Source organism: Pelobates fuscus, chromosome 5 (assembly GCF_036172605.1).
Source record: "Pelobates fuscus isolate aPelFus1 chromosome 5, aPelFus1.pri, whole genome shotgun sequence".
In the NCBI taxonomy this organism is placed as follows: Eukaryota; Metazoa; Chordata; class Amphibia; order Anura; family Pelobatidae; genus Pelobates; species Pelobates fuscus.
In genome coordinates this window covers 139,267,658-139,295,160 of record NC_086321.1, presented here as the reverse complement: position 1 = coordinate 139,295,160, position 27,503 = coordinate 139,267,658, and the positions used below count along the sequence as shown (strand labels likewise).

The 27,503-nt window shown below is 40.6% G+C and overlaps 1 protein-coding gene across 18 annotated transcripts in view; it reads left to right on the top strand.

Moving 5' to 3' along the window:
• Window positions 1-27,503, top strand: part of RIMBP2 (RIMS binding protein 2) — a 547,982-nt gene that overhangs the window by 21,466 nt on the left and 499,013 nt on the right. For 17 of the 18 annotated variants that reach the window (XM_063454348.1, XM_063454352.1, XM_063454358.1 and 14 more), the window contains exon 2: window positions 15,080-15,181. In XM_063454348.1, coding sequence (XP_063310418.1) covers window positions 15,080-15,181 — 102 coding nt within the window. Of the gene's footprint in view, window positions 1-12,156; window positions 12,215-15,079; window positions 15,182-27,503 lie in introns of those variants that run through there. The other variant, XM_063454349.1, reaches the window with a different exon arrangement.

Genomic DNA, 27,503 nt, shown 5'->3' with positions numbered 1-27,503 from the left:
TTATGGGCAAGCCCCAGATATGTAATAATTTAAATGCTGTCACGTGTGGTTTTAGCTCTTGGAGATTGTTACATGTGTGCTTCAGGGCTCATGCAAGGTCAATGTGCCCGAAATATATTCTTCCTAAACCCTACCTCACATGTATAAATGCTATGTGTTTGGCTGAACTGTTACATCATCACTGTCACGGTTCTCAACGTGCCATACAAACGGCCAGACGTGGTCGCCCCACAAGTGCCAAACAGGGGATTTGAACCTAGGTCCTTTGCTGTCCTGGGTCTATCTGCCTTTGAGCCAATGCAGTTCCGATTCTTTCGAGCTGTTCCAGCCCTATTATTCCTGCCTATGTCTGCAGCACTGCGGGTTGGACTTATTCTATGGTTATTGCTGTGCTTCACCTGAGACTGATCACTCATCTGCTGGGTATATAAACTGCCCCTCCTAGAGAACATTATCAAGTTTTTGATCCTGGTGTATGTGTTCAGTTCCTGTTTTCTAGTCTCCTGAACTTGTATTCCATATTGACCCTGGCTTCTGACTTCAGCTACACTTCATTTATCTTGACCTGTGGCATGCTTTGACTTCAGCTATCCCTCGACTATCCTGCTGTTTTTTACCTTGTCGGTACGGCTTTGGAACACATTTCCTGCACAGCCCCCATGCACAGATTCACAGTCCAGGTGGCTTCTTACCTGGTCACCTTGGACTGTGTCTATATGCAAGGGTGAACAAACATATCTGCGCTACAGACTCCCACCTCAGGTAAGATCCTGAACAATCACCCCTCACCACACTTGGTTTCTCCAAGATGAACTCAGAAACAAAGAAGATGCTTTACAGGAACAGCTAAATACAGCAAGGCAAGACAAGATTCTCCCAACACCTCCCCAGTAACTAGACGACACTCACATTTGGGGGAATAACTGAAGTTTCATGGTGGCACACTGCCTTTTATGTGATTTTCCCCACAAGGTTACCGCCCAGGTGGACCTTGTGGGGCAACAAGACATAAAGTTAACAGACCAATGAAACAGGGTTATACATAGAGACACTCCCATACAGTATGTACAAGCCCTCCCCTCTGCCTGGTAGATAATTGATGTAGATAAGGTAATAACTCAATTATCCCATGGCAGGAAAACCACATATTTTACAAGATTTCAGAAGTACCCCAAAAACATGACATATCCACATAACATGGCACATCCCTGGATAGCTCTGATCTGGGTGAACAACATATCCAAAAATCACCCAGATCAGAGCAAGGGTTCACAAATTACTTGGAAGTCACTTTTGACAGACCCCACTAATGATTTCATGCCCAAAAGAGTTCCAGAGAATTAGGCTGTGCGGCCGGGCTACCATCTCAGTTAAATAATGTGTAAATTTCACGAACGGATCCGTTCATGCATAACTTCATTGGATGTATCTGGTTCGGTAGATTGTTTCTACCAAATAGCGCTTAGTTCGTGCACTTTTAGGTGAACTTGGGTGGAGGTGGAAGTCCCAGTGGTGTTCGCACCGTCGAGTGTCTGATTTAAGTTCCATGCACTCGACGACCAAACACCGCTGCCTTTGTTCGTGTCCCAAGATGGCCACCGCTATGTGTTCGTCTATATGAATGGTGACCACCCAGCTGACCGATTAGAACGTTCGTGTGATTGCGGTTTATGGAGGTGTGAACTGGGTTAATGAGCGGCACACTCCATAGCTGGGTGGTCTACCGTTCGATAGTTTTTTCGGTTGATGAACAAAACCGTGTGAACCACTTAAGGGAATGGATTTTGACGAACGGCCAGGTGAAACAGGGGAAACCTTAGGTTGCAACGCCAGGGGAGTATGTCTCATACAGTTATTGTTATTTTCACACATAGGCAATAAACAAGGGGAACAAGGGGATACGGACAGCCCTGAACTGATATAAAATATGCCAGCAAGGTCCATCCTGCTACAACGTATACCTTCAGATGACCAATACTCTAGCATTGACAATGCCATCTGGGCCATTCTTACAGCTGGGAAGGAACTTGGCTCAGCAAAACAGATATTGTAAATGCATTTATATTTATTCCCATTCACCCTTCACTTTGGCAATTGCAAGGCATTAAGTGGCAAGGTTTATATAATTATTTTTTCCAACTCACATATAGGTCCAAAAGCAGCCCTAAAATGTTTGATATTTTTGCAAAAACCCTATGCTGGTTGCTACTTAATGAGTGCAGATGTTCGACTGTCATTCATTACCTAGAAGATGTCCTCACGATTGAAGACAACCCCCACGCACAGGGGCAAAGGATCGGACACAGTTATACATTTCCTGACCTGTACTTGCAGTTGGGTTCTTGCAACTGCAAAGAATTACAGTCACAAGTACAGTCAATATTGCCTTCAGCTGTTTCCTTGGCCTTCTGGCTTAAATCTAAATCAGGAAGCTTATTGCTTAGTGAAAAAATGATCCCTGACATTTTTCCATGCTCACTCTTTTTTAATGTGGCTTGTGTCTGTATTGCTTGGGTATACCTTATCCTACAATAAATGGATTTTCATAGATCATGCCTACATTGTGAAAAACTAAACTTTTGCTCCCAAAATTATCATTTATTCTACGTGGTCATGGTCCAAAAGGCTCAGGTGTTTTAGCTCTTCAGTGTGTTATGGCCTGATGATTTTGCTTGTGCGCAGATTCCTTGTTCTTCCTGTTGCTGTTCCTTCTCCCAAGGTTGGCTAAATCCCTACCTGGTCATTTCCTGGTCTGAAGGCCTCTTGTGGTTGCTTATACTTCTCCCACAATATTAAAATCCCACAAGTGAATAATTCTTATGTACTATAACCACACAGGCAGAGGCGTAACTAGAAATTGTGTGAAAATTGCCTTGGGTCCCCCCAGCTCCTTCATGCGTCTCATCCCCCACAGCCCCTCCATGCATCTCATGCCTCCAACCCCTTCGTGTGTGTCATTGCCTCCATCCCAGCCCCCCATGTGTCATTCTCTCCATCCCAGCCCCCTATGTGTATCATTCCCTCCATCTTAGCCCCACCATGTGTTTCATTCTCTCCACCCCAGCCCCCCATGTGTGTCATTCTCTCCATCCCAGCCCCCCATGTGTGTCATTCTCTCCATCCCAGCCCCTGCATGTCATTCTCTTCCCACTACTGTACAGTAAGTAGTGCCTGTTTCTGTGCATGTGTAGGGATGCATTGTGTGTCCTAAGCTTGGCTAAATCCCTACCCCCCATGTGTGGCATTCTCTCAGTCCCAGCCCCCCCATGTGTGTCATTCCCTCCATCCCAGCCGCTCCATCCATGTGTGTCATTCTCTCCCCACTACTGTAATGTAAGTAAGGTCTGTTGTGTTTCTGTGTGTGTAAGGAATGCATTGTGTGTGTGTGTATTTAGGGATGCAGTGTGTGTGTGAGAGAGCGTGTTTGCTGGGTAGGATGGGGGCTAAGAAGGGAGCATCTTTTTCTTTTTATATTTATTTTGTTAATGTAATTTTTTTAAAATTTTGATGAAGGATATCCCCCCCCTCCTCCCTGTTTCCTACTAGCATCCAGGGAGGGGGCAGCATACTCCCTGGTGGTCCAGTGGTGCTGCAGAGGCTCTCTGTCTTCACCTCTGCTGGATGAAGTATCTTCCCATGAGTCCTTGCATCATGTGGAAACGAGTGTTGCCATGGTTACCTCAGCAACGCTCTGAAAGCCGGGTCTTGGTCAGCCGCAGAGGTGTTGGCAGAGAGTCTCCTGACCCTGCCTGCTGCACAGTTCTGCAGAGACCCGGCAGGGAGATCAAAAGATCTCTCTGAAAGGGTCTCTGTGCATGTGCGGGGCCCTCAGATGGCCTGTGAAAGGGTTGTACCCCCGACTGACCACGGTCACACGGCCCCCTGGATTGAGGGGCCCAGTAGCAGCTGCGACCGTGGTAGGTATGCCACTGCACACAGGTGAAAACGAGCTAGCATTTTTTTTTATAATTTTATATATAATTTGTTTATTTTTATATGCAATTTCCTCTTGTAACCAAGTTTCAAAAGCATATTGTAACACATCTGCAGATAACATACTTCTTTCTCTGCTATCTGTATCTGTAACCATGAATTTTGTGACATTTTTAACTTCTAAACATAAAGTGACATGCCATCAAAGAAGAGACTGATTTGTAAGAGTAATTAGAAAGGGCAATAGCTTCTTAACAATTAGTAATGTCAGCATTTAGGTGATAATGAAGCCCAAAGTAATATTTACTTGAAGATGTATATGTATATGGAGAAGAGCGGTGATCAGAAAGTGGGCTTTATCGTAATAGAATTCTAGTAAAGAGAAGAGGGTGCCAGTGAAAGAAGCACTAAAAATGTCAGTGACATCTGACGTAGAGGTGGTCAATGGTGTAAAAAAATCTCTCTCTCAGCATTAGCATAGTGTCTCTTCCAGTCCTTACGGGCCAATTGAAGAGGTTTGCTTACTCAGTGCTCTGGTGTACTAGTTAATGACCTGTCAGACAAAACTTGCAAGTAAGAGAAAAATACCAAGCTCACAGCATCAGTAAAATCAATATAGCCAAGCATAAACTATAAAGCTGATTTTTACTGACCTCAAAGCTCTGCTTTGCATCCTAGCATTAGATGTAACATCAAAAGGTCCCATAATTCCCAGTGTAGTAATATTATTATAATCTGAAGCCAATCTTTGGCACTTAAGGACAGTTACTTTTAAAGATGTTTAATGCTGATGCTAATAAGATTTACTTACTTCCTCATATCAGAGAACTGAGGACTGGGGCACCTCCCACTCCTTGCTATCCATGGAGGTATCTGCTAGACTCAAAGTTAGGTGGTCAACTAGACCATATTCCTCAACTTATGTATCCTTTTATCTTGTCAGAGAAAGATCTGTATCTAAAAAGTAAACAAATAATTTATCAGTTCTCAAAAAGATAATGTCATATGTCAACTGTTTAACAAATGCACATTAATGCATTATCAATTAACACCATCTACCAAATAAATAAAGATGAAAAACAGGGCCTTTCAAGAAAATGATGAGGAAGCAGATGGTGAACAAAATGTAAGCGACTAGGGTTTTGAGCCAGATGAAATTGCTTGTGGGAAAATCCTTCCATATGACTATCCATAAAACATTTCTGTGTGAATTATTCTATTTTCCCATTCAGGAAGTGAAAGGAAAAGTTTCAGATCTCTTTGTAATTTAAAATATTGGAGTTGCTACCATAGCGAATAATTGAACTGTGTATTTAAGAAATTGAGGATTTGGGAACAGCTTAGAAAAAAGAGCTAGAAAGCATGTATAAAGTGAAGGCAGTCATAGTCCGAGTTGTGATATAAGCACTCAGGGCTGTGAACCCCAAGTTTGGAGAGTGGCTTCAGCAGATCCCAGTTGGTACATGTGAGAATGCTGCCCAGAGCAGTGCAGTTCTCAGAATATTCAAATATTGCTCAAAGTCCTAAGAGTCAAAGGATTTTGGTAGAGGACCCGGGAATAAGGAAACACACAAATAATATATACCACCTTGGAGGGGTGAGAACAAATGTATAAATGTCTATATATGTAATGCAAAATGAGTCTGGCAGTCTACCAAAATGAACAAACAAATCTAATATAAGCAAGGTGCTGCACAGTGCAGAAAATATAAATAAAAACAAAGATAAGAGCACTCAATGGATTTTTAAAAACAAAATGAAAGTGTATTCAAACGTTCTGACCCACAGAATTTTATCAAGATACATTTGAATGCACTTTTATTTTGTTCTGCAAAATCCAGTTAGTTTTCTCATTTTTCTTCAGATAGTATACAGTTGTAATGAAAATTATTAAACCCCCTTTAAAAAGCAGAGTTATTGTCAACATTTACAGAATTTCAGCTGAACAAATAATACAAAAGCAATTTAAATGCTCAACACAATTAATGCTTCAAGTGGTTTCCCCAAATTCAACTGAAAATGCACCTTTTACAACTTCTCCAATCTCAAAATTATTCAACCCTCTGAAAAGAATCCCTCACAACAGCACAAATATGTAAAACAGCTGTTGTCTCAAGGACAACAAGAGCATTAGTTGCACCAGGTGTGCTTGAGCTAGTGTGCTTGAGCTGGAGCACTTGAAATATCTGAACTGGCTCGGGATTTGTTGAGTGAAACATTTGACTGCATGCAGGTAGGTGGTATGTGTCAAAGTAACATCCACATGAATGCCAGGGCCCAAGGTTTCCCAGCAGAACATTGTGAAGAGCTTAACATTGCCTTTGCTGGTCTGCCTTCTTCCCATAGTGTATCCTGCTGACATCTCTTCAGAAACAATGCACAAATCCATCCATCAACCTGAGCTAAAAGAAAATATGATTCATCAGACCACGCACTCTTCCACAATTGCTCCATGGTCCATTTCTGATTCTCATGTCACCATTGAAGGCACTTGAGGCAGTAGACAGGTGTCTTCGTAGGCTCTCTACCCGGTCTGCAGTCACGCAAAACCCCATACATGGCAAACTATCGTGGCCAGTATTACATTTTTCAGCTATTTGAGATACAGTAGCTCTTCTGTGATATTGTAGCAGACAGGCTAGCAATTATTTCCCATGTGCATCAATGAGCTTTGGGCACCCATGACTCTGACCCCAAATCACCAGGTGTTCTTCCTTGCACCACTTTAGGTAGATACTTCTTACCACTGCATACCGGGAACACCTCACAAGACTTGTGGGTTTGGAGATTACGTCTTGTAAAGTCACTCAGATCTTTTTGTTTGCCCATTTTTTCTGCTTCCAGCATATGAAATTCTAGAATTGACTGTTCACTTACTGTTTAATACATCCTAACCCTTGGCAGGTGCCAATGTAATTATTATTCACTTCACCTGTAGGTGGTTTTAATGTTGTGGCTTATCAGTGTATACAAACATATATGTGTATGTGTGCGTGTATACTCTATCGACAGGGTTTATTTTTCATGGTTGTTTCCCACTCAGGCATGATAGTTGTCCAGTAGCTTCCGATCAGACTGAGAACCAACAGCCCTCATAAGTAACTCAGCTAAGCATGCATACACGAACAACTTGCATGCATCCAGCAGTGATATATATATATTTTCTATATCTCTAGATGGGTTCTATATACATTTCTAATGAATACCTTAACTAGACAGCCATTTCTGCTGTCAACGCTATTGCTAACAGGCAGTTTCCCATTTAAGAGCCAGAGTTTGAAAGAAAACCATTATTCTGAATGTAACATGTAAATCAAACATCTGCAGAGCAAATGATCAGGTGCTAGCAGCATGTTACAATACTAATCTCAATTTCTGCATTAAAATGCAGATAAATTAATGGAAAGCTAATGGACAAGTACTCCAAGTCCCACCCAAAGGTTTCTTTGTTTTTCTTGTGGTTCAAATGTCCCACAACCAATTATGAGACCGTTATTTCCACAAGTATTCTGTTGCAGCTTTAATTTGCAGTATAGGTTACCAGCTGCTCCAGCAATAAGTAATGTGTTGGACTAGCTGGCCTTCTGATGCTAACAATACCAGAGCTATTTTTAAAAATATCCTGCAATCTGTGCCGTCTTTGTGGTTCTCCTGTATCAACTTCAAATGGAACATTTCAAGCTCTGCTGCTGCTAAAATGTATAGAGCATTTCATATAAAGCTTTAAAGGAGGGTGCATTTATGTAGGGGGAAAAAACGTTTAAAGAAAACGTAGATGCATTTAAAACCTAACTGGCAAAGATAACATAGAATAATGTTTATGTTCAAAACCCATACTAGAACAGAACCTAAAAGGCCCAAGACATGGAGTCAGAGACCAGTATCACCAAGTATCTTTTCTAACGTAATGGAGAATTAACTTTCTACTCAACTAATGCTTTCTGGGGAACAATTACCTACCTCCCAACTGTCCTGGGACCAATGAGACCACACCATTTTTTGAGGGTTCTGTCCTATTTTTTGTTTCCTGATGTCCTGCATTTACACCAGGCTGACATTCCCCATTTTCTTTAATGCCCTCCTCTCTTTTGGACTGACTTGCCCCTCGGCTGTCACTGGTAAGCCCCCTATAGGCCCAATTCATTCTGCATCCTACTTTCTTACTTTGCAATATTGGGATTTATGCCCTTAACACAATATGAAAAACTCCAATAAAGGATTGTTGATTATAGAACTTTTGATGGCAGAAACGAACAGGGAATAATCCTCTGCTTAGAGATTTGTAGCTAATGGCAGACTGACTAAAACAGAAAAGGAAAACCACAAACTTATAACCAATTTCTATTGGCAACTGGCCAGGAGGCTGTCTGTCAGTCTGGCATGCTTGACGCTAGACCAGGACACCTCTTCGGTGTGCTAGACTGGCCGCTTTGTAGGCAAGCAGGCTAGCTCATTATGGATGTCGTCAGTGCCTGAAGGTGTGATAGGGTATCCCTGAGAGCGAATCAAACTAGGAAAAGAAGAAAAATGTGGAAAAAGGTTTAACCAATGGGTAAGAAAACAAAATTCATGTAAACCAGTAACTAGATATTATAATTGCATGTACAAAAGAATCTGCATATACAAATCAAGCAAAACATCAAACACAGTTCGAAGAGAAAACAACATCAAATATAAACTGCAGCAATCAAAACAGTCTTATAATTAAACCAGAACCCAAAATATCAGAAACAAACAGAAAAAACAGGGCAGGTAGAGAGGGAATATATTCACTGTATGTCTTTACTAAAGTTAAGAGTATTAATACATTGCAGCTAGCACAATTTTCAATCGTACCACATTACAGTCATTTTTTCCTGTTTTAACACTGAGACAACAAAGAAAAAGACGCATGGGCTATGGAATGAAAATAAAATGTCTGAAAGGCATCCTCCCTAGACTAGTTGGCAGAGGATGAAAAAGCACTCACCGCTTCTGCTCCTCATACAGAGTCATTACCCTGGCGAGGACGATTTAGTGGTTTTGTCACTGGTGGGTATCTGCTCTTCTTTCAGGACTAAGACCGGTTTATGCAGGCAAAAGTATGCTATTAATAGCTGTCCGGAAGAAGAAGCCCGTAGAGGAGCTGTAACGTTAATTATTATTATTATTATTATTATTATTGGTATTTATTGGTAGCGCCAACTAATTATGCAGTGCTTTGCAATATTATGAAAGGTGGAAATTTTACAATAAATGAGACAATTACACAATGACACCGGAACAATTGGTAGATGAGTACCCTGCTCAAATAAGCTTACAGTCTAGAGGAGGTGGGTTACAAAAACACGATAGGCAGCAAGTATGACAGCCACCAAACAAGGTGGAAAGATAGCAGAACTGGAGGTGAGAGTGGGGTTTGGCTCTTCAGGAGAGCAAGAGACAGGTATGGATAAGTATAGATAAGTTACTCTGGGAGTCGATAAGCATTTCTGAACACGTGTTTTGAGGAACTTCTTAAACAATTGAAGACTAGGGGAGAGTCTGATGGGGATAGTGATACCATACTGACCAAGCTGAGAGGTAGCATCTCCTCATGCTGGGAGCTCAAGTGTCCCTTAGAAGGTCCTGGTACTTTACAGCAGGTATACTATATGAGCATATTGGCAAAATAATTGCAACTGGAGAAATTCACAAAGAAATAAATGAAACAGAAGAAGCGTTTTTGTATAAAGAGTCTGAGGCCTACTCAGCCGATATAAAACACAAGCGGTGTGGCACGAGTGGCGCTTTAAATTATTCAATTATTATTTGGTCTACCTGCTGGATACATTCTATGGGTACTCCAAAAACCCACCACAATATATAATCCCCCAAAACACAACTTACAGTCTGGTTGGTGTTTCCACCTTCCAAACAGTTAGTTAGAGTGCAGCGCAATTTAGGTGTAAATTCAAGGAAAAAGTACATAAAAACATATACACTTACCCCTCAAAGTGTTCGGGATTGTACATTTAAAAAATAGGAAAAAAACACAGTAATAGTGCAATATTGTACGGTAAATATAAAGTGGTTATTTTCGTGCAGTGAGTGAAAATACACTAAAAGTTTTTTAGAGCCTTTTATGTAGGTATAGGCTCTAAACACATCAGCGTCTGTGCCTTTAAGGTAGGCAGCTTTACCCTTCTTGTATTGTTGGTTCCTCTTTATTCCTCTCAGTGGTATATGTGAAAGAAAAAACAGACAGGAAACCTCTAGGCGTAGTACTTCAAGTTATTGTATGAATTTTAACCCAAATATAGTAGGAATAATGGGTGCTCACCTTTTTTAAAGTCTTTTGATAACTGGCTCTAAATTTGCAGGCTTTGTGTCAGTTTGCAGAGTGACACTACCCTTACCAGATAGGTGTGAAGAATTTATTTACAAATATATTAAAACTTATTGACATAAACTGTAACAATAAAAAATAATAAAAGTATACAATATATAGTAGTCCTCTTTATCTTCGCTATTACTAAGACGCGTTTTGCCTCGTCGCATTTCGACTTCCTCAATTGACATAAACTCCATTGCACGTTGTCCGGCTTTTAGGCGTTCAAAATCAAAATTCAAAAGCCCCATCAAAATAACCGGTGGCACATAAGTGAGTATACCCCTAAGTGTCAATGTCCAAATTTTGAGGGGACAGCAAATTTACACTGTTATACAGGCAGTACACTTACTACTTTACATTGTAGCAGAGTGTCATTTCTTCAGTGTTGTCAAATAAAAAAGATATAATAAAATATTTACAAAAATGTGAGGGGTGTACTCACTTTTGTGAGATACTGCATATATATTTGAGTGTGTGTGTATGCCACTGTCTTACACCAGAGACATTTTTATTATTAAGAAGGCAATACAAACAGGATTTCGGCACCCCGAGCTACTCTATCCTTTACTGCTTTGCTTTAGAAAGGTAACAGCTTTATGACACCAGTGACCTATATACAGACATAAGCTAAAAACTCAAATCTTTCTGCTTTTTTGTGAATTAAATGTGCATTACTGTAATTAGATCTGGAAATAGTTTGGACACCTTTGGCAAAAAATAAATAAAAAAAATATTATTATGATGATGATGATAATGCCATGTTTGCCAGTCTAAACAGGAACATTTGTCTAATGATGCATTTCTGTGAATGCGTTGCTCCTACAAGATTCCTCATTTTAGCCACTGTCATAGGATCCTGCATTATGCTGCTATTTTAGGCTACCACTCTTTCTGTCCCACACTTATGCTAGTTTGTTTCAGTGAGTAAAACCTGCAGATGGTTATCAGCGAGTGTGTTTCCACCCACATCAGTGACACAACTCTATGGGCATCAGCGAGCCTGTATCCTTAGAGTCTGCCTCATTGATGCTGCACGCTTCACTCATCACCAGGTACATGGAAAATGCAGAATGCTGAGCTTGTTAAGCTGTTTCACAGCATGGGATGCTGCTGTCCCACATGCTTTTTCTGTCTATTTACAAGCTGTAATGGATGTCAGGCTCCTTTATGCCTACGAGAATAAGGATAAATACAATATCTCTCTTCTGCCGAGGATCTTTTACTGGACAATTTGCTAGGCATGAAAAAGTGCACATTGCTTCAGTTTTAACAGCAGTTGGTGGAAGACGAATTTGTTCCTGTAGCAGATTTTTTTTTATATTTATTTATTTGTTAAATAATACCTTTGGCTGGTGAGAAGCGTATGCCAAGCACAGTCTTTTGTAGCATGTAACTGGAGGCACTTGCGGTATGGCATTTTGTATTTAACTGATAAAAGTGCTGCTCCAAGTGCTGATTGCAGCACTACCGTGGTACATTTTAAGAGTGGTGGTCAAAGCACAACCTTTTTCGGCAGTTTCTTGAGAAATAGATTGTCATCTAGAATATAGCGGAACCTTTTAATTCTTCCAATATGGAAATTATTTGTGGTTGGACAAATCTTCTTTAAAAAAAATTATAAAAAGAAAACCAAAACAGGTTTTTTTTTTTTTTTTGTATATATACGTCTGAATGGAGCGATTTTAATGATCTAAATAATAGACTTTTTTAATCGGCAAAGAAAATGGAACAAACCTACGAAGCTTGCTGGATATCAGGGTTTTGGTGTCCACTGGGATCACGTGCAGTATGGTCTAATTTGAACCTTAATCATGATAATATAAATTTTGGTGCATCCCTAGGCTTTTCTCACCCTCTGCACATCTTTTAGACTGCAGAGCATCTTGATAAATGGGGCAGGGTACTTACCACTCTGACACCACCAAAGAGGTAGGTACCAGTGAAATATTTGGACATGTATACAGATACTAATATCTTTATAGACATGACAATTGATTGCAAATGTGTTAGATACACTGACAGTTGGGAGCAAGTATAAAACGTATCTCAAGGTTATATGTTTATTACAGACAGATGAGTCACCATTCACTCAGGAATGGATTTCACTGTGCCTGGTACTGAGTTAATTAGTCTTAGATTTTGCAAATGCATGTATCTATTCCATCTGGAGATTACAGAAAATTGATGTAACCTCAAATGCATCTGCTGGGAAAGCATTGTTGGTTATAAGTAAGAAAATAAATACACTCTTAGTTTTATTAAAACCTTTGAGTGCTAGAGAGGAGTATGCGTGACTGGCATTAGCTTAATATAGTGAAATCTAAGCTCAGTGTTGTGGGAAATGTGGTTACCATACATATGGGGTGCCTAGATTTGCCATCACTGAATTAAAAAATGGCACTCTATACGATTAGTCATTTTTTTTTTTTTTAAATACTATCAACATTGATTACTAAGTTGATAATTTTTGTAAATACATTATGGCATTGTAAATTTTTAGCCAAGATAGTATTTTTCTTTCTCCAAGCCAACTATGTTTGTAGCAAAATAAGTCCAGTAATATATTAAAACCTACCTAAATGCCAAGGCCCACCATGTGGTCTAAGGGGTTTTAACTCTTGTGTACACTGCAATATGCTGGCAGAGAGAATACAATGATATTCAAGGGTGACCCGAATTATTTTGTAGATAGTTCCAAACTCCGCTTCACTAGACAAAAAGAATGTTAGCTGCTGGTAATCTACTTGAGTTACAAAATGAATGGAATAATGCAAAATTGTTAGTACCAGTGGTAATTTGTTAAAAAAAAAAAATATTTTTATATTTATTTTATTAATGATAACAAATTGCTAATAGCATGCCAGGCATTAAATTGCCTTTTTGCGCTGTGATTTGTTAGCTTTTATTTTATTTCCCGTATGCTTTACACTCTGGCTTGGTTTTTGGTTTTGTTATTGTTTTTTTTTTTTTTTTTTTTTTTAATTCTTTATTTTTGCTGTGCACATAGTTATTACAAGCCGGAACGAGGTGCCCCGAAGGCAGTCCTCAGGCGTTTTCCTCGCTAAACATGCGGGATAAGATATTAACAGGCACAATTTTATGTTATTTTTAGCTTAAGTACGTATTTTATAAGTAGATTTACATTGTAATAAAACTTGGTCAGTGTTTATTATCAATCGCATCAATACTATTTTCAGTCGCTTTACTACTGTTATCAGTCGCATCAATACTGTGATCAGTCGCTTTACTACTGTTATCAGACGCTTTACTACTATTGTCCGTCGCTTTACTACTGTTATCAATCGCATCAATACTGTGATCAGTCGCTTTGCTACTGTTATCAGTCGCATCAATACTGTGATCAGTCGCTTTACTACTGTTATCAGTCGCATCAATACTGTGATCAGTCGTTTTACAACTGTTATCAGTCGCATCATTACTGTGATCAGTCGCTTTACAACTGTTATCAGTCGCTTTACTACTGTTATCAGTCGCATCAATACTGTGATCAGTCGCATCAATACTGTGATCAGTCGCTTTAGTACTATTGTCAGTCGCTTTAGTACTATTGTCAGTCGCTTTAGTGTTATCACCCTGGCCATTCCAAGCCACCTGTACTGCCCCAGTGGGGAGCCATGTATGTGGTGGTCCTGCATGGGGAGTCCCACTACTGACCGATACCTGCTCTGCTCGTTCTGTGTAGCAGGGGGTGAGTGTCCACCAGAGCAGGCATCATAACGTTGAGTTCTGTCCAACCATGCTGCGCTGTAAGTTTCTTGGTGGTTTTCTCTGGGGCTGCAGCTGCGTTTCAGTGTGCTTGTCCCTTAGTCCTCTGGGTCAGCCGGTGTGGGAAGCTTGGTGTCTTCCGGGAAGCTTGGTGTCTTCATTTCATGGGCCTTTTTGTTGCAGGCTGGATAGGAGGTGATTAGGAGATCCATCTTGGTGTTGGGGCACCATGTTGGCCGTTCTGCTCGGTCCCCGTGGTCTTTCAAGCCTTGGTGTGCGGGCTGTTGTACCGTGCGGTCTGTGAATGAGGCACATGTGTTACAGGATTGTTGCGTGGGGGTTCGGGAGCCCTCAGGGACCTCCCGCAGTGGCAGCTCCGGCTGTGTAGCATTGTGCCACCGTGTCGGCGCGCTTCAGAGGGATCACCGTCTTGGTCGGAAAGTCACTGTGCAGCTGTCGGCCATTTTAAGGGGACCGCGTGCGAACCTCTTATCTGCAGCTGCGGGCCGCCCAGGTGGGATGCATAGATGGTAGCCTGCCTGGTGGGGACCGGGATGTCCCCCCCGGCCCACGGGGGGGGGGGGGGGGAATGGGTCCAGGTAGGCGCCAGGCGAACGGTGGTTCTCTGTAGTCAGGACAGAGGGTGAGGCAGCGGCCGTCTGCCTCACTCTCCCCCCGGGTAGGCCTCACTCTCCGAGTCCCAGAGTCTCTCACCAGGACCTAGAGCCACCCTGCAGCGGGGGCTCCAGCTGCACCGGGACACTCCAGGGCCTCATGCCACGGACCCCCCGGGTCAATACAGGCTAGGTAAGGTGGGTATATACCCTAATTTTGTCGGTTCCTCGGGAGCCCTTGTGATATGCAGCCTGCTGGCATGGCCGCCCGGCCCCGCCCCTCTTTTTTTTTTTTTTTTAACTACCTCTTTAAGAACTTGCTGTAATAATGTTTTTCTTGACATACATTCTAAGTATTACCTTCAACATGTTTATATAGTGATAGGTAAAAATAAAAAGGTGGTAAAATACATGCAATCAGTTTATTTTCATCTTCTGACACTTCATTTTACAGGACAAGAGAAATGACCATGGTCTTACTCTTCAGGAAAGCTTACAGCCTGAGACCAAAGTTGGGAAATCGATCTGTACAAGGGAAAAGGAGAAGAAAAAGTTGGTGGGTATCCAAACATGACATAGATCATGATTGGAATTATGTACATGTTACTGAAGAGGTATTCTGGATGCAACATTTTGTTTAAAATCAATGAGCTCTCCACTATTCAAAAGCAATAGTAATAAATATTTCCTCTGTAAGATGCCACTTCATGTTCTATACTGTTCTGTAATCCTTAGCTGGTGGAAGTGAATATCCTAAGCCGTGCTTTGTTACTCTGGGTTTCAAAGCTTTTTAAATAGACTACCGGGTAGATATGAATTCAAATAAGATATCAGTTTTTCCTCCCCCAGATTATTCAAAATGCTTTGAATGCAGCAAATGGGCAGCTGATACCATTTTGTTAACAGTTGTCTGTAGTTGAATTTCAAACCTTGGGGGAAACAAAGCTGTATAGCATTAACTTATATGGTTCCGAATTGATAATAATCAGGGAAACGTGCATCCTTCACTAGATGTATTTGTATATGAGCATTTTGCATTATTGCTAGTTTTGTTCCAGAGTGAGAGAGCTGCTGGCTACTTCTTTAGCATTGTGAACTCAGGAGAGTGCTACTCAGGCTTAGAGGCTAATGGATGAGATTCTCTTTTTCAATAACCATCAGTCAACCACCAGACCATCACTGCCCAATTAACTTGTGGCCTTATCTATAAAAATAAAATGCGTGTATATTTATTTTGTTACATGATTTACTACCATTTTTAATTTTTATTTTTTTCAATAAAGATGAGTGCTTTCTAGACATTTTGTCTATTTAATCCTTTGCATAGCCAAGTGTGTTGCAAAGAGATGGTCCTGTGGATGAAGATGGTTATTGAAAAGCAAATCCCATGGAGGAACACAAAGATGCACCTCTTGACTGAGGTATAATTGCAAAACATGATGGGTCTTGTTATGCATACTGAAACTTTGTTAGTGAATCATAACCCGAATTCCAATGGAAAGGGTTATTCTGTATGAATCCTTGTAATATGCCAAAAAGCAAGTGGCCACTAAAGTGCATGCTGTCAATTTATTTATCACTACGTCGTATGTGTTCTTTCTTACAATGCATAAACCAGTGTTCGAGTATGCATATTATGACAAAATGTAAGAATAATTGTGTGGGTTGTGTTGTTTTGTTTTTTTGAGACGTGTATAAACAGTGACACAGTAGACAATGCTTTTGCAAAAAGTAATTGGCTAGCAAAAAATAAAATATCTAGAATGACATATGGGACCCCAGTAGGATTACCTTGCATCAGATGAAGTTAACCATGTCTAAATAATGTTTCAGTCACTGCAAACATTACCAAACCTGTGGTATGTTTATTAAAGATGAATTTATTTCTCGGATTGTCCCCTCACCTCAGTAAATGCTGTAGAAGTGCTTACTGGGAAGATAAGTGTTAGAGAGGTAAGTACAAAATGCACTTGCCCGTGCAACACTATGATGCCCCAGTCACACTCATCAGCGCATGGGCGTCTGACTAGAAAGTGCTGTACAAGAATGCATGTACTCAACCTTATTTCAATGTAGCTGAAATGCTGCTGGTGACATTATGGCACCTTGATGGTTGAAGTGATTTGCATTGTATGCTTTGTGCCAAAACAGCCTGACCTAACATGTGAATTCAAAATAAATAAATACATAAATGCTTTAAAAAAAAAAAAATAGCATACCCACAGTTAAAGGAACACTATAGGTGTCAAAACACCATTTAGGTGTCGGAATCCTCCTCCCCCTATGAAAAGGTAGTTTATTTAACTTAGCCAGTGCTTAGCAGGTCTCTTCACGGCTGACCCCGCCCATACTCTACACTGCACCAATCAGCATCTCCTCATGGAGATACTTTGAATCAATGCATCTCTATGCGGTGCATTCAGTGCCTCCATGCAGAACGTAGAGACGCTGAACGCTGTGCAGCACTGACCCAGGAAGCACCTCTAGTGGCTTTGAGTGACTGTCACTAGAGGTGTTCCTAGACAGTAATGTAAACAGAGAAAAGGCAGTACTTACATGAAAAGGCATGCAGGGACAGGCAGTAAACCCGAGAACAATTACATTAAGCTGTAGTTGTTTCGGCGACTATAATGTCCCTTTAAATTTTACGTGATTGTCTGGGTGTGAAACAAATGTGACAATTCCCTTTTAAAGATTAATAATTTTAATATATTTTAAAACTGGGAGGGCAAAAGCAACGTATTTTGACAAAAGGGTTAATAAACTGCAGAAATCTCAACATCCGTGCTGACTGGCCTGTAACCTTATTGCACCCCATAAATTGAACAAGTGGGTGATACATATGGAGCCTCCTACGTCAATCTGTTTTTGCATCGTGAGAGAGTATTTCTGTGCAAAGCATGCCAAGGAATTATTTTCACTAATCACGCTCTGGGGTGTTATAGTGGGCGTTGGGGAGACGCTGTATCTTATTTAAATGTATATTTCTATCTAGCTCACTTTGCATGCTCAGAATGAATTGCTATGTGATGCATCCCATTATATAATGCTTTCTCAAGTATATTTTTAGCATTTCTATAATATTTTACATCTGAATACATTGTCTATAATAATCTGGATATCAAACAGCGAATGTAAACATAGATAAGGGGAATGGAAGCCTATTAATTGCACTAGCCACTTACTAAATATGACTTCACGAACAGCAAGAAAGCAAAAAAAAATATTTGTTGGACTTGTGTTCAGCTGAAAAATACAGCATTGTATTCCTTTCACTGTCCTGAAGATTAAAAAGTATCTTTGGGTCCCAAGTGGCGTGAATGAGTCATACTTATCATTCACTTCTGCAGCTTCTGAACTCTCTTTTCTAGTCCCAATTTATTTCCTGTTCTATTTTTGAGCACTAGAAGCTGAACCACGTTCCCCCTCTGCCGCAGGACTCCTTTAGAACAAATTCTTGTTCTTTGCAGCCTATTAATGTAATCTGTTTTTGTTTGTTTTGTTTCTCTCTTTTTCCCCAAAGATGCTTTTGCGACTTAAATAATTAAGGCAAACATTTTGCTTTTTATATATTCGGCAATGTGAGATATAGTACCAAGCTCCAGTTTTATTGTCATCGTCTAAAGGGACTCCTAAAAAGAAGGCATTTATTTATTTTTCCATGTGAAAATGTAAGCTGCATTGACATTATTTACTAATTACATAGGTTGTGTTAAAGGACTACTAAAGTCAGCCAGACCCCTTCATTCCAATGAAGTGGTCTGGTTGCAGAAGTCATGTCATTTTAACTCCGCACATTGCTGTTTTCTAAAAATTGCAATGTTTACATTGCAGGTTAAGTATTCTCTTGTGGCCAGTGGCGTACACACAATCCATGTGCCCCCCCCTCTACCCCCTGACAGAGACACACACATACATAAATACACACACACACACACACACACACACATACAGACAGATACACACATACATACATACATACATACATACAGACAGACAGGCACACATATATACATACAGACAGGTACACACACATACATACAAACAGAAATGCACACATACAGACACACAAGACACACATACATACAAAGACACATACAAACAGACAGGCACACATAAATACATACAGACAGACACACACAGACAGGCACACATACATACATACAAAGATACATAAGACACACATACATGCAAAGACACATACACACATACATACATACACACAGAACACATATATACAGACACACACACACACACACAAGACATACATACAAAGACTCACACATACACACATACATAAGACACACATACAAAGACACACACACACACACACACACACATACATAAGACACACATACATACAGACACACACAACACATACATACAGACCCACACACACACACACAAGACATGCATACAAAGACACACACATACATACACACATACATAAGACACACATACAAAGACACACATACAAAGACACATACATACATACACACATACATAAGACACACATACATACAAAGACACATATACACACACACACACAAGACACACATACAAAGGCACATACACACATTCATACAGACACACACACACACAAGACATACATACAAAGACATACACACAAACAAACACACACAAAATATTTAAGTCACCCTCCTGTTTCCTACCTTCTAGGTAGGAGGGTGACATTCCCTGGGGTCCAGTGGTGGCTCAGGTTGATGGGAGTCAGAGTTCCCACTCTGACTCCTTCCTCATTCCTCCCGTGTGGTCTGTGTGTTAGCTGGGAGGAGTGACGTGCGGTCACTTCCTCCCAGCTCTGTGTGATGTAATCACAGGGATCCCGGTCACGCTGTTAAAGCGCCCAGCGCTGACCGAGCCCCCTTACAATATATATCCATCGGTTGGCCCTGACAGCATAGGCCACCCCATTGGATCCCTTGGACGGCGGCCCCGGCTTTTTGCCGCGCGGGTCGGGTCCGCAAATGGTGATGGCGGGTACCCAGTTGCAGGGGTCCGCAGGGCGGCCAGGCCCCCTGGAGTGATGGGCCCGGTCGCAGCTGCGACCCCTGCGACCGCGGTATGTACGCTGCTGCTTCTGGCTGTCTGTCTGACAGCCACTTCTTCCTCCAGAACCAAGTGAAACTCGGACCTTCAGCCCAATGCTGCTGATAGTATTTGATTGGGGAAGTACAGCAATTTGCTGTGCATACGTGTCGCCAATCCTTTGTCCTGGTAACTGAGTGATCTTAATTGTACTTACCGTGTTGTTCAATGTATAAGACTTAGTTTTTTTCCTACTTTTTTTGTCTAAAATTGGGGGTCATCTTATACATGGAATGTCACTGCAGGGGTTAAAAAAAACACTTGTGAGCAGGGTCTGACAGTCAGTCAAGCTATTCACATGTGGCTTGAACTCCTTTAAAAATCAAATTATTAAGCCAAATTATTAAGCCCTGTGGCCTGGTCGTTCGCCATGAGCTCCTGGAGGAGCCTACTAGCCAGCCTCCTGCCCCAGGATTATGGGTCATGCAAAAGACATGAAAAAGTTTTAGTTTGTGAGATTTTCCTATTGATTCGGGAACCGAGCCAACGACCACCTGGGAGCTTGTTAACCCTTATCAACACCCTGGAACGGTTCTCACCACAGTGTTCTAATGGTTCGTCTGGGTGGCCGCCATTTGTATGCATGAACATGTGGTGGCGGCCATCTGGTTGTCGAGTGCATGGAACTGAAATCGAACACTCAAACTCCCGAACACCGCTGAACTTCCATAATCACCTGCGTTTGGTTCGGTACATCGTGGAAAGGCACTGTTCGGTGGAATCGTTCGTCTGGATGAGGGGAACAAGCTCCATGGTTCAGCTATAGACCACGTTCGGTAGTTTGTATGTTTTTTATACTACCGAACTTGACCCAATGCTACCACTTGTCTCATGGAGCTATTTTGGGCAGGAGCCTCGTGTGCAGTTGGTCAAAAGTTGACTTCCATGGAACAACCGACCACCAAAGCGATCTGGGTGATTTTTGGATATGTTTGGATATGTCACCCAGATATGGAATATCCAAGGATGTGACACTTGAGGGGTTTCCATGGATTTTATAGGTACGTTTGAGGTGTTTGTAAATTGTGTGTTTTCTGACTCCATTATCTCTCAGACACAGAGGAGAGATTACCCTGTTTTTTGTGTGGGAGACCCCTTGTAGGGGCTATTGTATAAAAGCAGGCCATCTGGCCACATTAAAGCATTCCAGCTTGTGCCAAAACAGCCTGACCTAACATGTGAATTAAAATTTTTTTTAAAAAATGCTTGTTTAAAAACATAAAAATAGCATACCCACAGTTAAAGGAACACTATAGTGTCAGGAATCAATCATCTGGCTCGGACATCCCCCGTAGGGTGCCATGGACAGAGGGCATTGTTGCCACCAACAGCAGGATGGGGGTCCAGGAAATCAGTGTCCAGAATTAGCAGGACTTTGGGAAGCGGCCTACTGCAATGTGAGGGGGTCCGGGACCAGTGGGGGGATCCTGATCAGCCAAACTGGACTTCAGTGCTATAGATGTTTAAAATATGTATTTCTTAATTTTGGGCTAAAACCATAGGGGTCGTCTTATACATGGAAAAATACTGTAATTTTTAAATACCAAATTTTTATTTTCAGGGACAATTAGTTCTACCCATAAAAGAATAGAATCATTACTTGTATTATTAAGTGAGATATCTCAGTTTTGCTATCACTTTATGGTGAAATGCTCACTTTTCAGTAGGGTGTGTTTAATTATTTTGTATTTGAGTACCGGTGGTCTGAGTTAAAATATAATTCTCCCAAAACTCTTTGATATTATTTTAATATGATTGGCTGAAAAAGTGTCCATGTGCTACTGTGTTTGATGGATTCAGTACCGCTTTCTACACTTAGAATGATATTACAGCCCACAAAGGATTTCAACTTGCTGTTTGTTTGGTATAATAAAAATCCTGTCTGGCAGTGAATAGAAACAATATTTTATTGAAATGAAAGTAAGAATTGATGAACGCATAGGATTGCCATTATTACCTTTTCCTCTGATGGTGTATGAATGAGACATATTGACTATTAATAGGAGGCCTGCACTGCTAGCTGCCTTGAAAAACAGTACACTAAATGTATAATCTAAGAGTATAAAGTGTTCACAGAGTAAGGATTGTGACATGCAAGAAACTATTATTGGAGAGCTGCAGCTCAAACAGAGGGGCATTGAGCAGTCGAATTGGCAAGGGATTAGAAATAAAATGGAGAAAGTGGGGACGCACTGATTGGTACCATTGGATATGGTGAATGGGCGATTTGAAGGCACAGCATTAGGCTAAATATAATAATTAAAAATACCTATTATGAATAGAACAGGGAAAGATTAGATTGTAGATGTGGCAGTGGACTCTTTTATAAGAATTTCTATACATTAGGTATATGCAATATAATGTTGGAAGGGTTTTGAAGCACTGAACATACTTTGACCAAGTATAAATGATTATATCAGAACAAATATACAGTATAAAAGAGAGCTGACAATTTGCACTATGTTTAGCATACATTTGATTTTAGTGCCAATATAAAACTGGGAAATTGATATGTAATTAAGGCATATACAGGGTAAGTTATGATATCAGTACTAAATTGTAAAGATATACACTATTTCGAAGCATATACGGTGCCTAGTCCCTTCCAAGGAGATGGATAAACCTTGTGGTGTAAACTCAAACTGATATAATATAACAAGGCCCAGCCTCCATGCTTACCTATATATCTACCAGCTGTAGAGTCTACACTGATATCATCATATGATATAATTCAATATGGATTTTAGGAGAGGTTACCACACTAATAATACACATAACCATAGGAAAATAAATTCCAGAGTACAAATGATATCTGTGCACAATACATTTAATGAATGGTATATCTCACAGGAGTACAAAACCATTTTTTCATTGACCCATATCTTGGTTATGCATATGCACAGGACAATACCAACGTAGCACCAAATGTGCTTCACTCAGATCTGCTTTTGTGTTAATAAATACAAGTAGTAATTTTTAACATGTGATCTTCCTAAGGATCTTTATATTCTTATGGACAAGTGACCAGTTGGATATCTTGAAAGTATGTGTAGGATGGTAAATGGTTAAAAAATGCCAGGTCATTTGTATTGCACTCAAACGATTAGATCTGTAGAAGAGCATTAACAGTGACAAAACTGCTGCGTTATTGGACTTTATGTTGACATTTCTGTAGAATACTCAAGAAACTGCTGTATAATGGGTGATTTCCTTTTTTAAGCGATGCCTGACCTTTTTCCATTAGATTGGAGCTAATAGGTGGTTTGGCACAGCTTCCTGAGTCTTAAGGAGGGAAAATGCTTGCCTGTACACTAATGCTGCAAACTCAGAAGAAACAAATGCACTGCACGTTGGCAAGATATCCATTGTTATTGGAAAATACCTGTTCAAATCGTAATTGTATTTTTGCTTCCAGTCCTGAATGCTTAGGACTTTATTTGCTAAACCATGAGTGTGAGCTGAAAATAAACTTGTAAACCCAAGAACAAAATGGGAGTTTTGGGAAAATTATACTCGTTGTGATGGTACAATCCTTTACTCCGTCAAGCATTCCCTTCTTCCCATAATATAAAATCGCCAAGTAATCCACAGAGTAATAAAATCGCTTGTATCGCCGAATAATCCACACATGAGCCAAGGCTTAATGCTGGAGCAAGTCTGATTTACTGAGAAACAGGGCACACAATGTATACAGTACATAACTCCTCCTCTGGGCCAGGCGAAGGCGAGAGCCGAAACGCGTAGAGTGACTGGACTTTTCTTTTTCTCATGGGACATTTCCAATACTTATTTTATTTTGTTATACTTATTGTTTCGATAAATTATTTGATGTAACCCCCTACATTCGGCGTCCTGAATGAATTTGGAGGTACCAGACACAAAATCTATTGGAGTTCCTGTAAGAAGTCCTGCTTTCCATTTACTCAAGGCTTGAAGTTTGAGCCAGCTTTTATAGTGGCTCCTTATATGTGAGTGAGACCAACACCTGATATTTTATGGTTTTATCTCAACTATATTACCCTTTGTCTCTCTCTCTTATTTATTTATTTAGATTGATTGACTGAAATTTGGGGTAATTTTACATATTATTTCTGAGTGCTCTCACCATTGTTTGTATTTTATCTTATCACTTGTTGTATTTGTGGTGGTGTGGCCCACAGAGGTGATTACAGCATTTTATTTTATTTTCTGGAATTTTGTATTCAACTGTATTTTATATTTTATAACACATCAGATAGTGACTTGTAAATCTCACACAACATATAGTATCAAATATAAAAATATAATATAAGAGTTTTCTCATCAAAGAGTGAAAGTGGTATGGGTATGGCCTCTGGGGGATAGAGAAGCCTGGGTATTATGACTGATTTTAGAATAGTCACTCTACCAGAAAGGGAGAGAAAGAGATGCATCCAACATGAGATATATTAGTGGACCTCTTTTTGGAATAAGCACTCTCAGATATTTAAAATAAGATTTCATCTCTACATTGTGTTAGCAGTTTTGCTAGTGAATCTATAGATTAGAAGAAAAGCGTAATTTAAAAAAAATAATAATTTGGAAATAGTTTTTTCTCCCATCTGTCAGTCAATGCCTTAGCATGCTGATAAGGGAGAGCAGAAAAAGACCTCCCATGGGAGGTCCCACTGCTCTCCACCCATAGCACTTTGTTCCGATGCTCTCCACACATAGCACTTTGTTCCGATGCTGCCTGCCACGCTGGTGACAAAGCCAGCATGCCAACGTTACTGATGAGTTTTTGCCTGCTGAAGGAAGAGTCCCGTTAAGGACAAATCAAAGAAGACTGCAGAGGTGCGCAGGCTGAGTGGAGGACAACCATGAGGTGGGTATTTCACTAAGTATAACACGTACAAAGCAGCAATGTAATGAGGAAAAGTGAGTAAATCTTTATATTTTACATTGAATAAACCATGTATCTTTTTGATATATGGTGTATTCAATGTATATGGGAGCAATTTTCAGGTAAGTACATTTTTCCATAACAGGTTCACTTTGAGGAATATTCTATGTATAAACCTTCTGATACCGGAGAAACTGACGGAAGCCAAGCACAGAGAGATGGACACAGGTTTCTTCAGGAAGGAAGAGATTCTTTATTGGATCACCGATCGGGACTCAGAGGGACTAGCGTCACCAAAATACAGCAAAGTCTGAGTACTGAATACATAGAGTACATTCCTTATATAGCACTGTAGCTCCTCCCACAATTAACTACACCCACACATACCCTTAACCTATTTAATAAATAGAGTCTAAACTCATCCATCCGGTCTAACCACGTGGCTCATCTGATACAAAGGAGAGGGACGCGTAATTCCAGTTCTTACATTCCTGCACCTGGTCAGTACAGTGATAACAGTATCTTAGCTACGTGTAATTAACTAACTGATACTACAAACACATATACATACATATGCCTTGTGGCAATCTTAGCCTGCTAAACTTGTATTTTACTGGAATTACATCACATTCCCCCCTTTGATGCCTCTGATATTTCACAATTACTTGAGGCATCACTTAACCTTGGTTTGCATATACCTCAGGTTACCATGAACCAGACCAGACTTATCTTATGATGTGAATCTTTTAACACTCATCTTCCTGCATTGGTTCTCCTTGATCTAGAGCCTTATACTTATATATCGCCATTATCTGTGCAGCAGCCTTCCTCTCTGCTATACTTCCTATCAGGCTTTGCACAGACCTAACTACTAAGGGTATAAGACACGGTAGGAGTAGACACAACAGTAAAATCAGTAGGACTCCACCTACCACTGCCTTAAGCCCTCCAAACCACTCATACCAGCTACCAAACCAACTACTTGGATTGTACCCTTTCCATACCTGAGTAGGCACATGCACTAGTTTAACCATATGGCTAGTAAGCTCAGCTATTGCTTGCCCTTCGTCATCTATTTGAAGACAGCAATTGCTCAGGTTAAACTTCCCACATACACCTCCCTCTACTGCCAAAAGGTAATCCAAGGCTAATCTATTTTGGTACACTGCTGTCCTCATCCTGGTATTATGCTTCGCTAGAAGATTGAGTGCTTGTGAGGTCTCATTAGTAATAATCTCAACCACCGCCTGTAATCTTATAATACGGTTGAGCATATAAATTGGGGTTCTATAACCAAAGGTACCATCTTCTGCCCACGTGGCTGGCCCATAATAATCTATGATACGCTGGGGAGGCCATTCATTATCTTCCCAGGTGCCTATCTCTAAGGGTCCCCTTTTCTTCCTATGATTCACATCATACACTTTAACACCTAAAGTCTCACCTGTTTCAATCGGTAACAAGAAGAAGGATGGTTTGAGCATACCCAACACACATGCCCCTTCCCAGTCCTGTGGCAACTCCGAATAGGCTTTCTTACCACAGATCCAGTACAAATTTGCTGGGGCTCTCCAGGTAGATGTGATGGATAAATCAAACCACACATCCTTTAAACTGGCATATCTAGCAAACGGGTTAGATGGTTCTGAGACATTTGAAGCCGACCACCAAGTTGTATTTTTAGTATCATCATCATAAGCTTTTTGCCCTAGACAAGTTAATTCTCCTACAGAAGTATTATACATTATTCCTTTCCTTGCTATGCAAACATAACCTATGATGGAGGTCTTTAATCTCCACTCAGATTTACCTCTAACACTCAAATGATAATCGGCTTGTGTAGATATTAGTTGGTCAACTGCCTCAGAACCGGACATTACCTCCTTTGCTTCCCAAGGCCATTGGTCTCCCATGTTAGTACCTCCACACACATAGCAGTTGGTAACATTAAGACTACCGGCAATACTTTCAGCTAGGTCAATGAACAGGTTTTTAGCGTTATGGGGGATCTTATTATCTATACTCATCTCTTCATAAAAGGAATGGTATACTTGATGAGTCTGGGAGGATACCGTATCAGTCTCTATTCCTATAAACAATAATGTCCCAGGATCTAAACCCGTCCCGTATATCTGAAACCCAAATAAATTTCCATACTTATCTAGGAACTTGTCGGGGTTATTAATAAGTATATGGACTGGGTTGCATTCCATAGACTTACAATAAGGGCTAGTCGGCAACTTAGTCACTATCATGTCTTTATCTACTGTCTGTCCCCAAGTCGCCCACCCCACACAAGACCAATATGGACAAAAGTTATAGTCTTTATTTGGGCATCTAGGACTCACATATTTATTTTTACTACTGGGACAAATATATTTATCATTAGACCCATACGTCCTCTCCCATCTAAGATCCCCACATACATTCCACGGTTTTCTACCACTTGATATCGCCTTACATGCATCAAATAGCAGAACACCCGAAGAATGTACGGATTCTAACACCGTCTTATTAATTAGGGTCCCCTGAGGATCTCCATTCCTGAGAGTCAACCAAATTGTACGAGGTTGATACTCTGGACTGAAGCACTTAGGTTCTCCTACTCCTAAATGGCACACACTATAGTCTATATTTAGGTATCTACATCTTGATACCTCTCCTTTACATTCGTATTGTGAATGCCAAATTAGGGTTTGGGAAATATGGTTACCTGTTCTCGTAGTCTTAATGCATACCTCACAGCTAGGAGTGTCGGTACCTCTACCTTCCTGAATATAAAAACACATATAAATAAACACAATCAAAAGCACATCTTTCGCCGTCATCCTCAGTCTTCGTCCGTGCGATGGAACCTCAGCTTCCAGGATGTGAGGGCTGCAGGGAATGGAGTTCTGCTCGTCTTCAC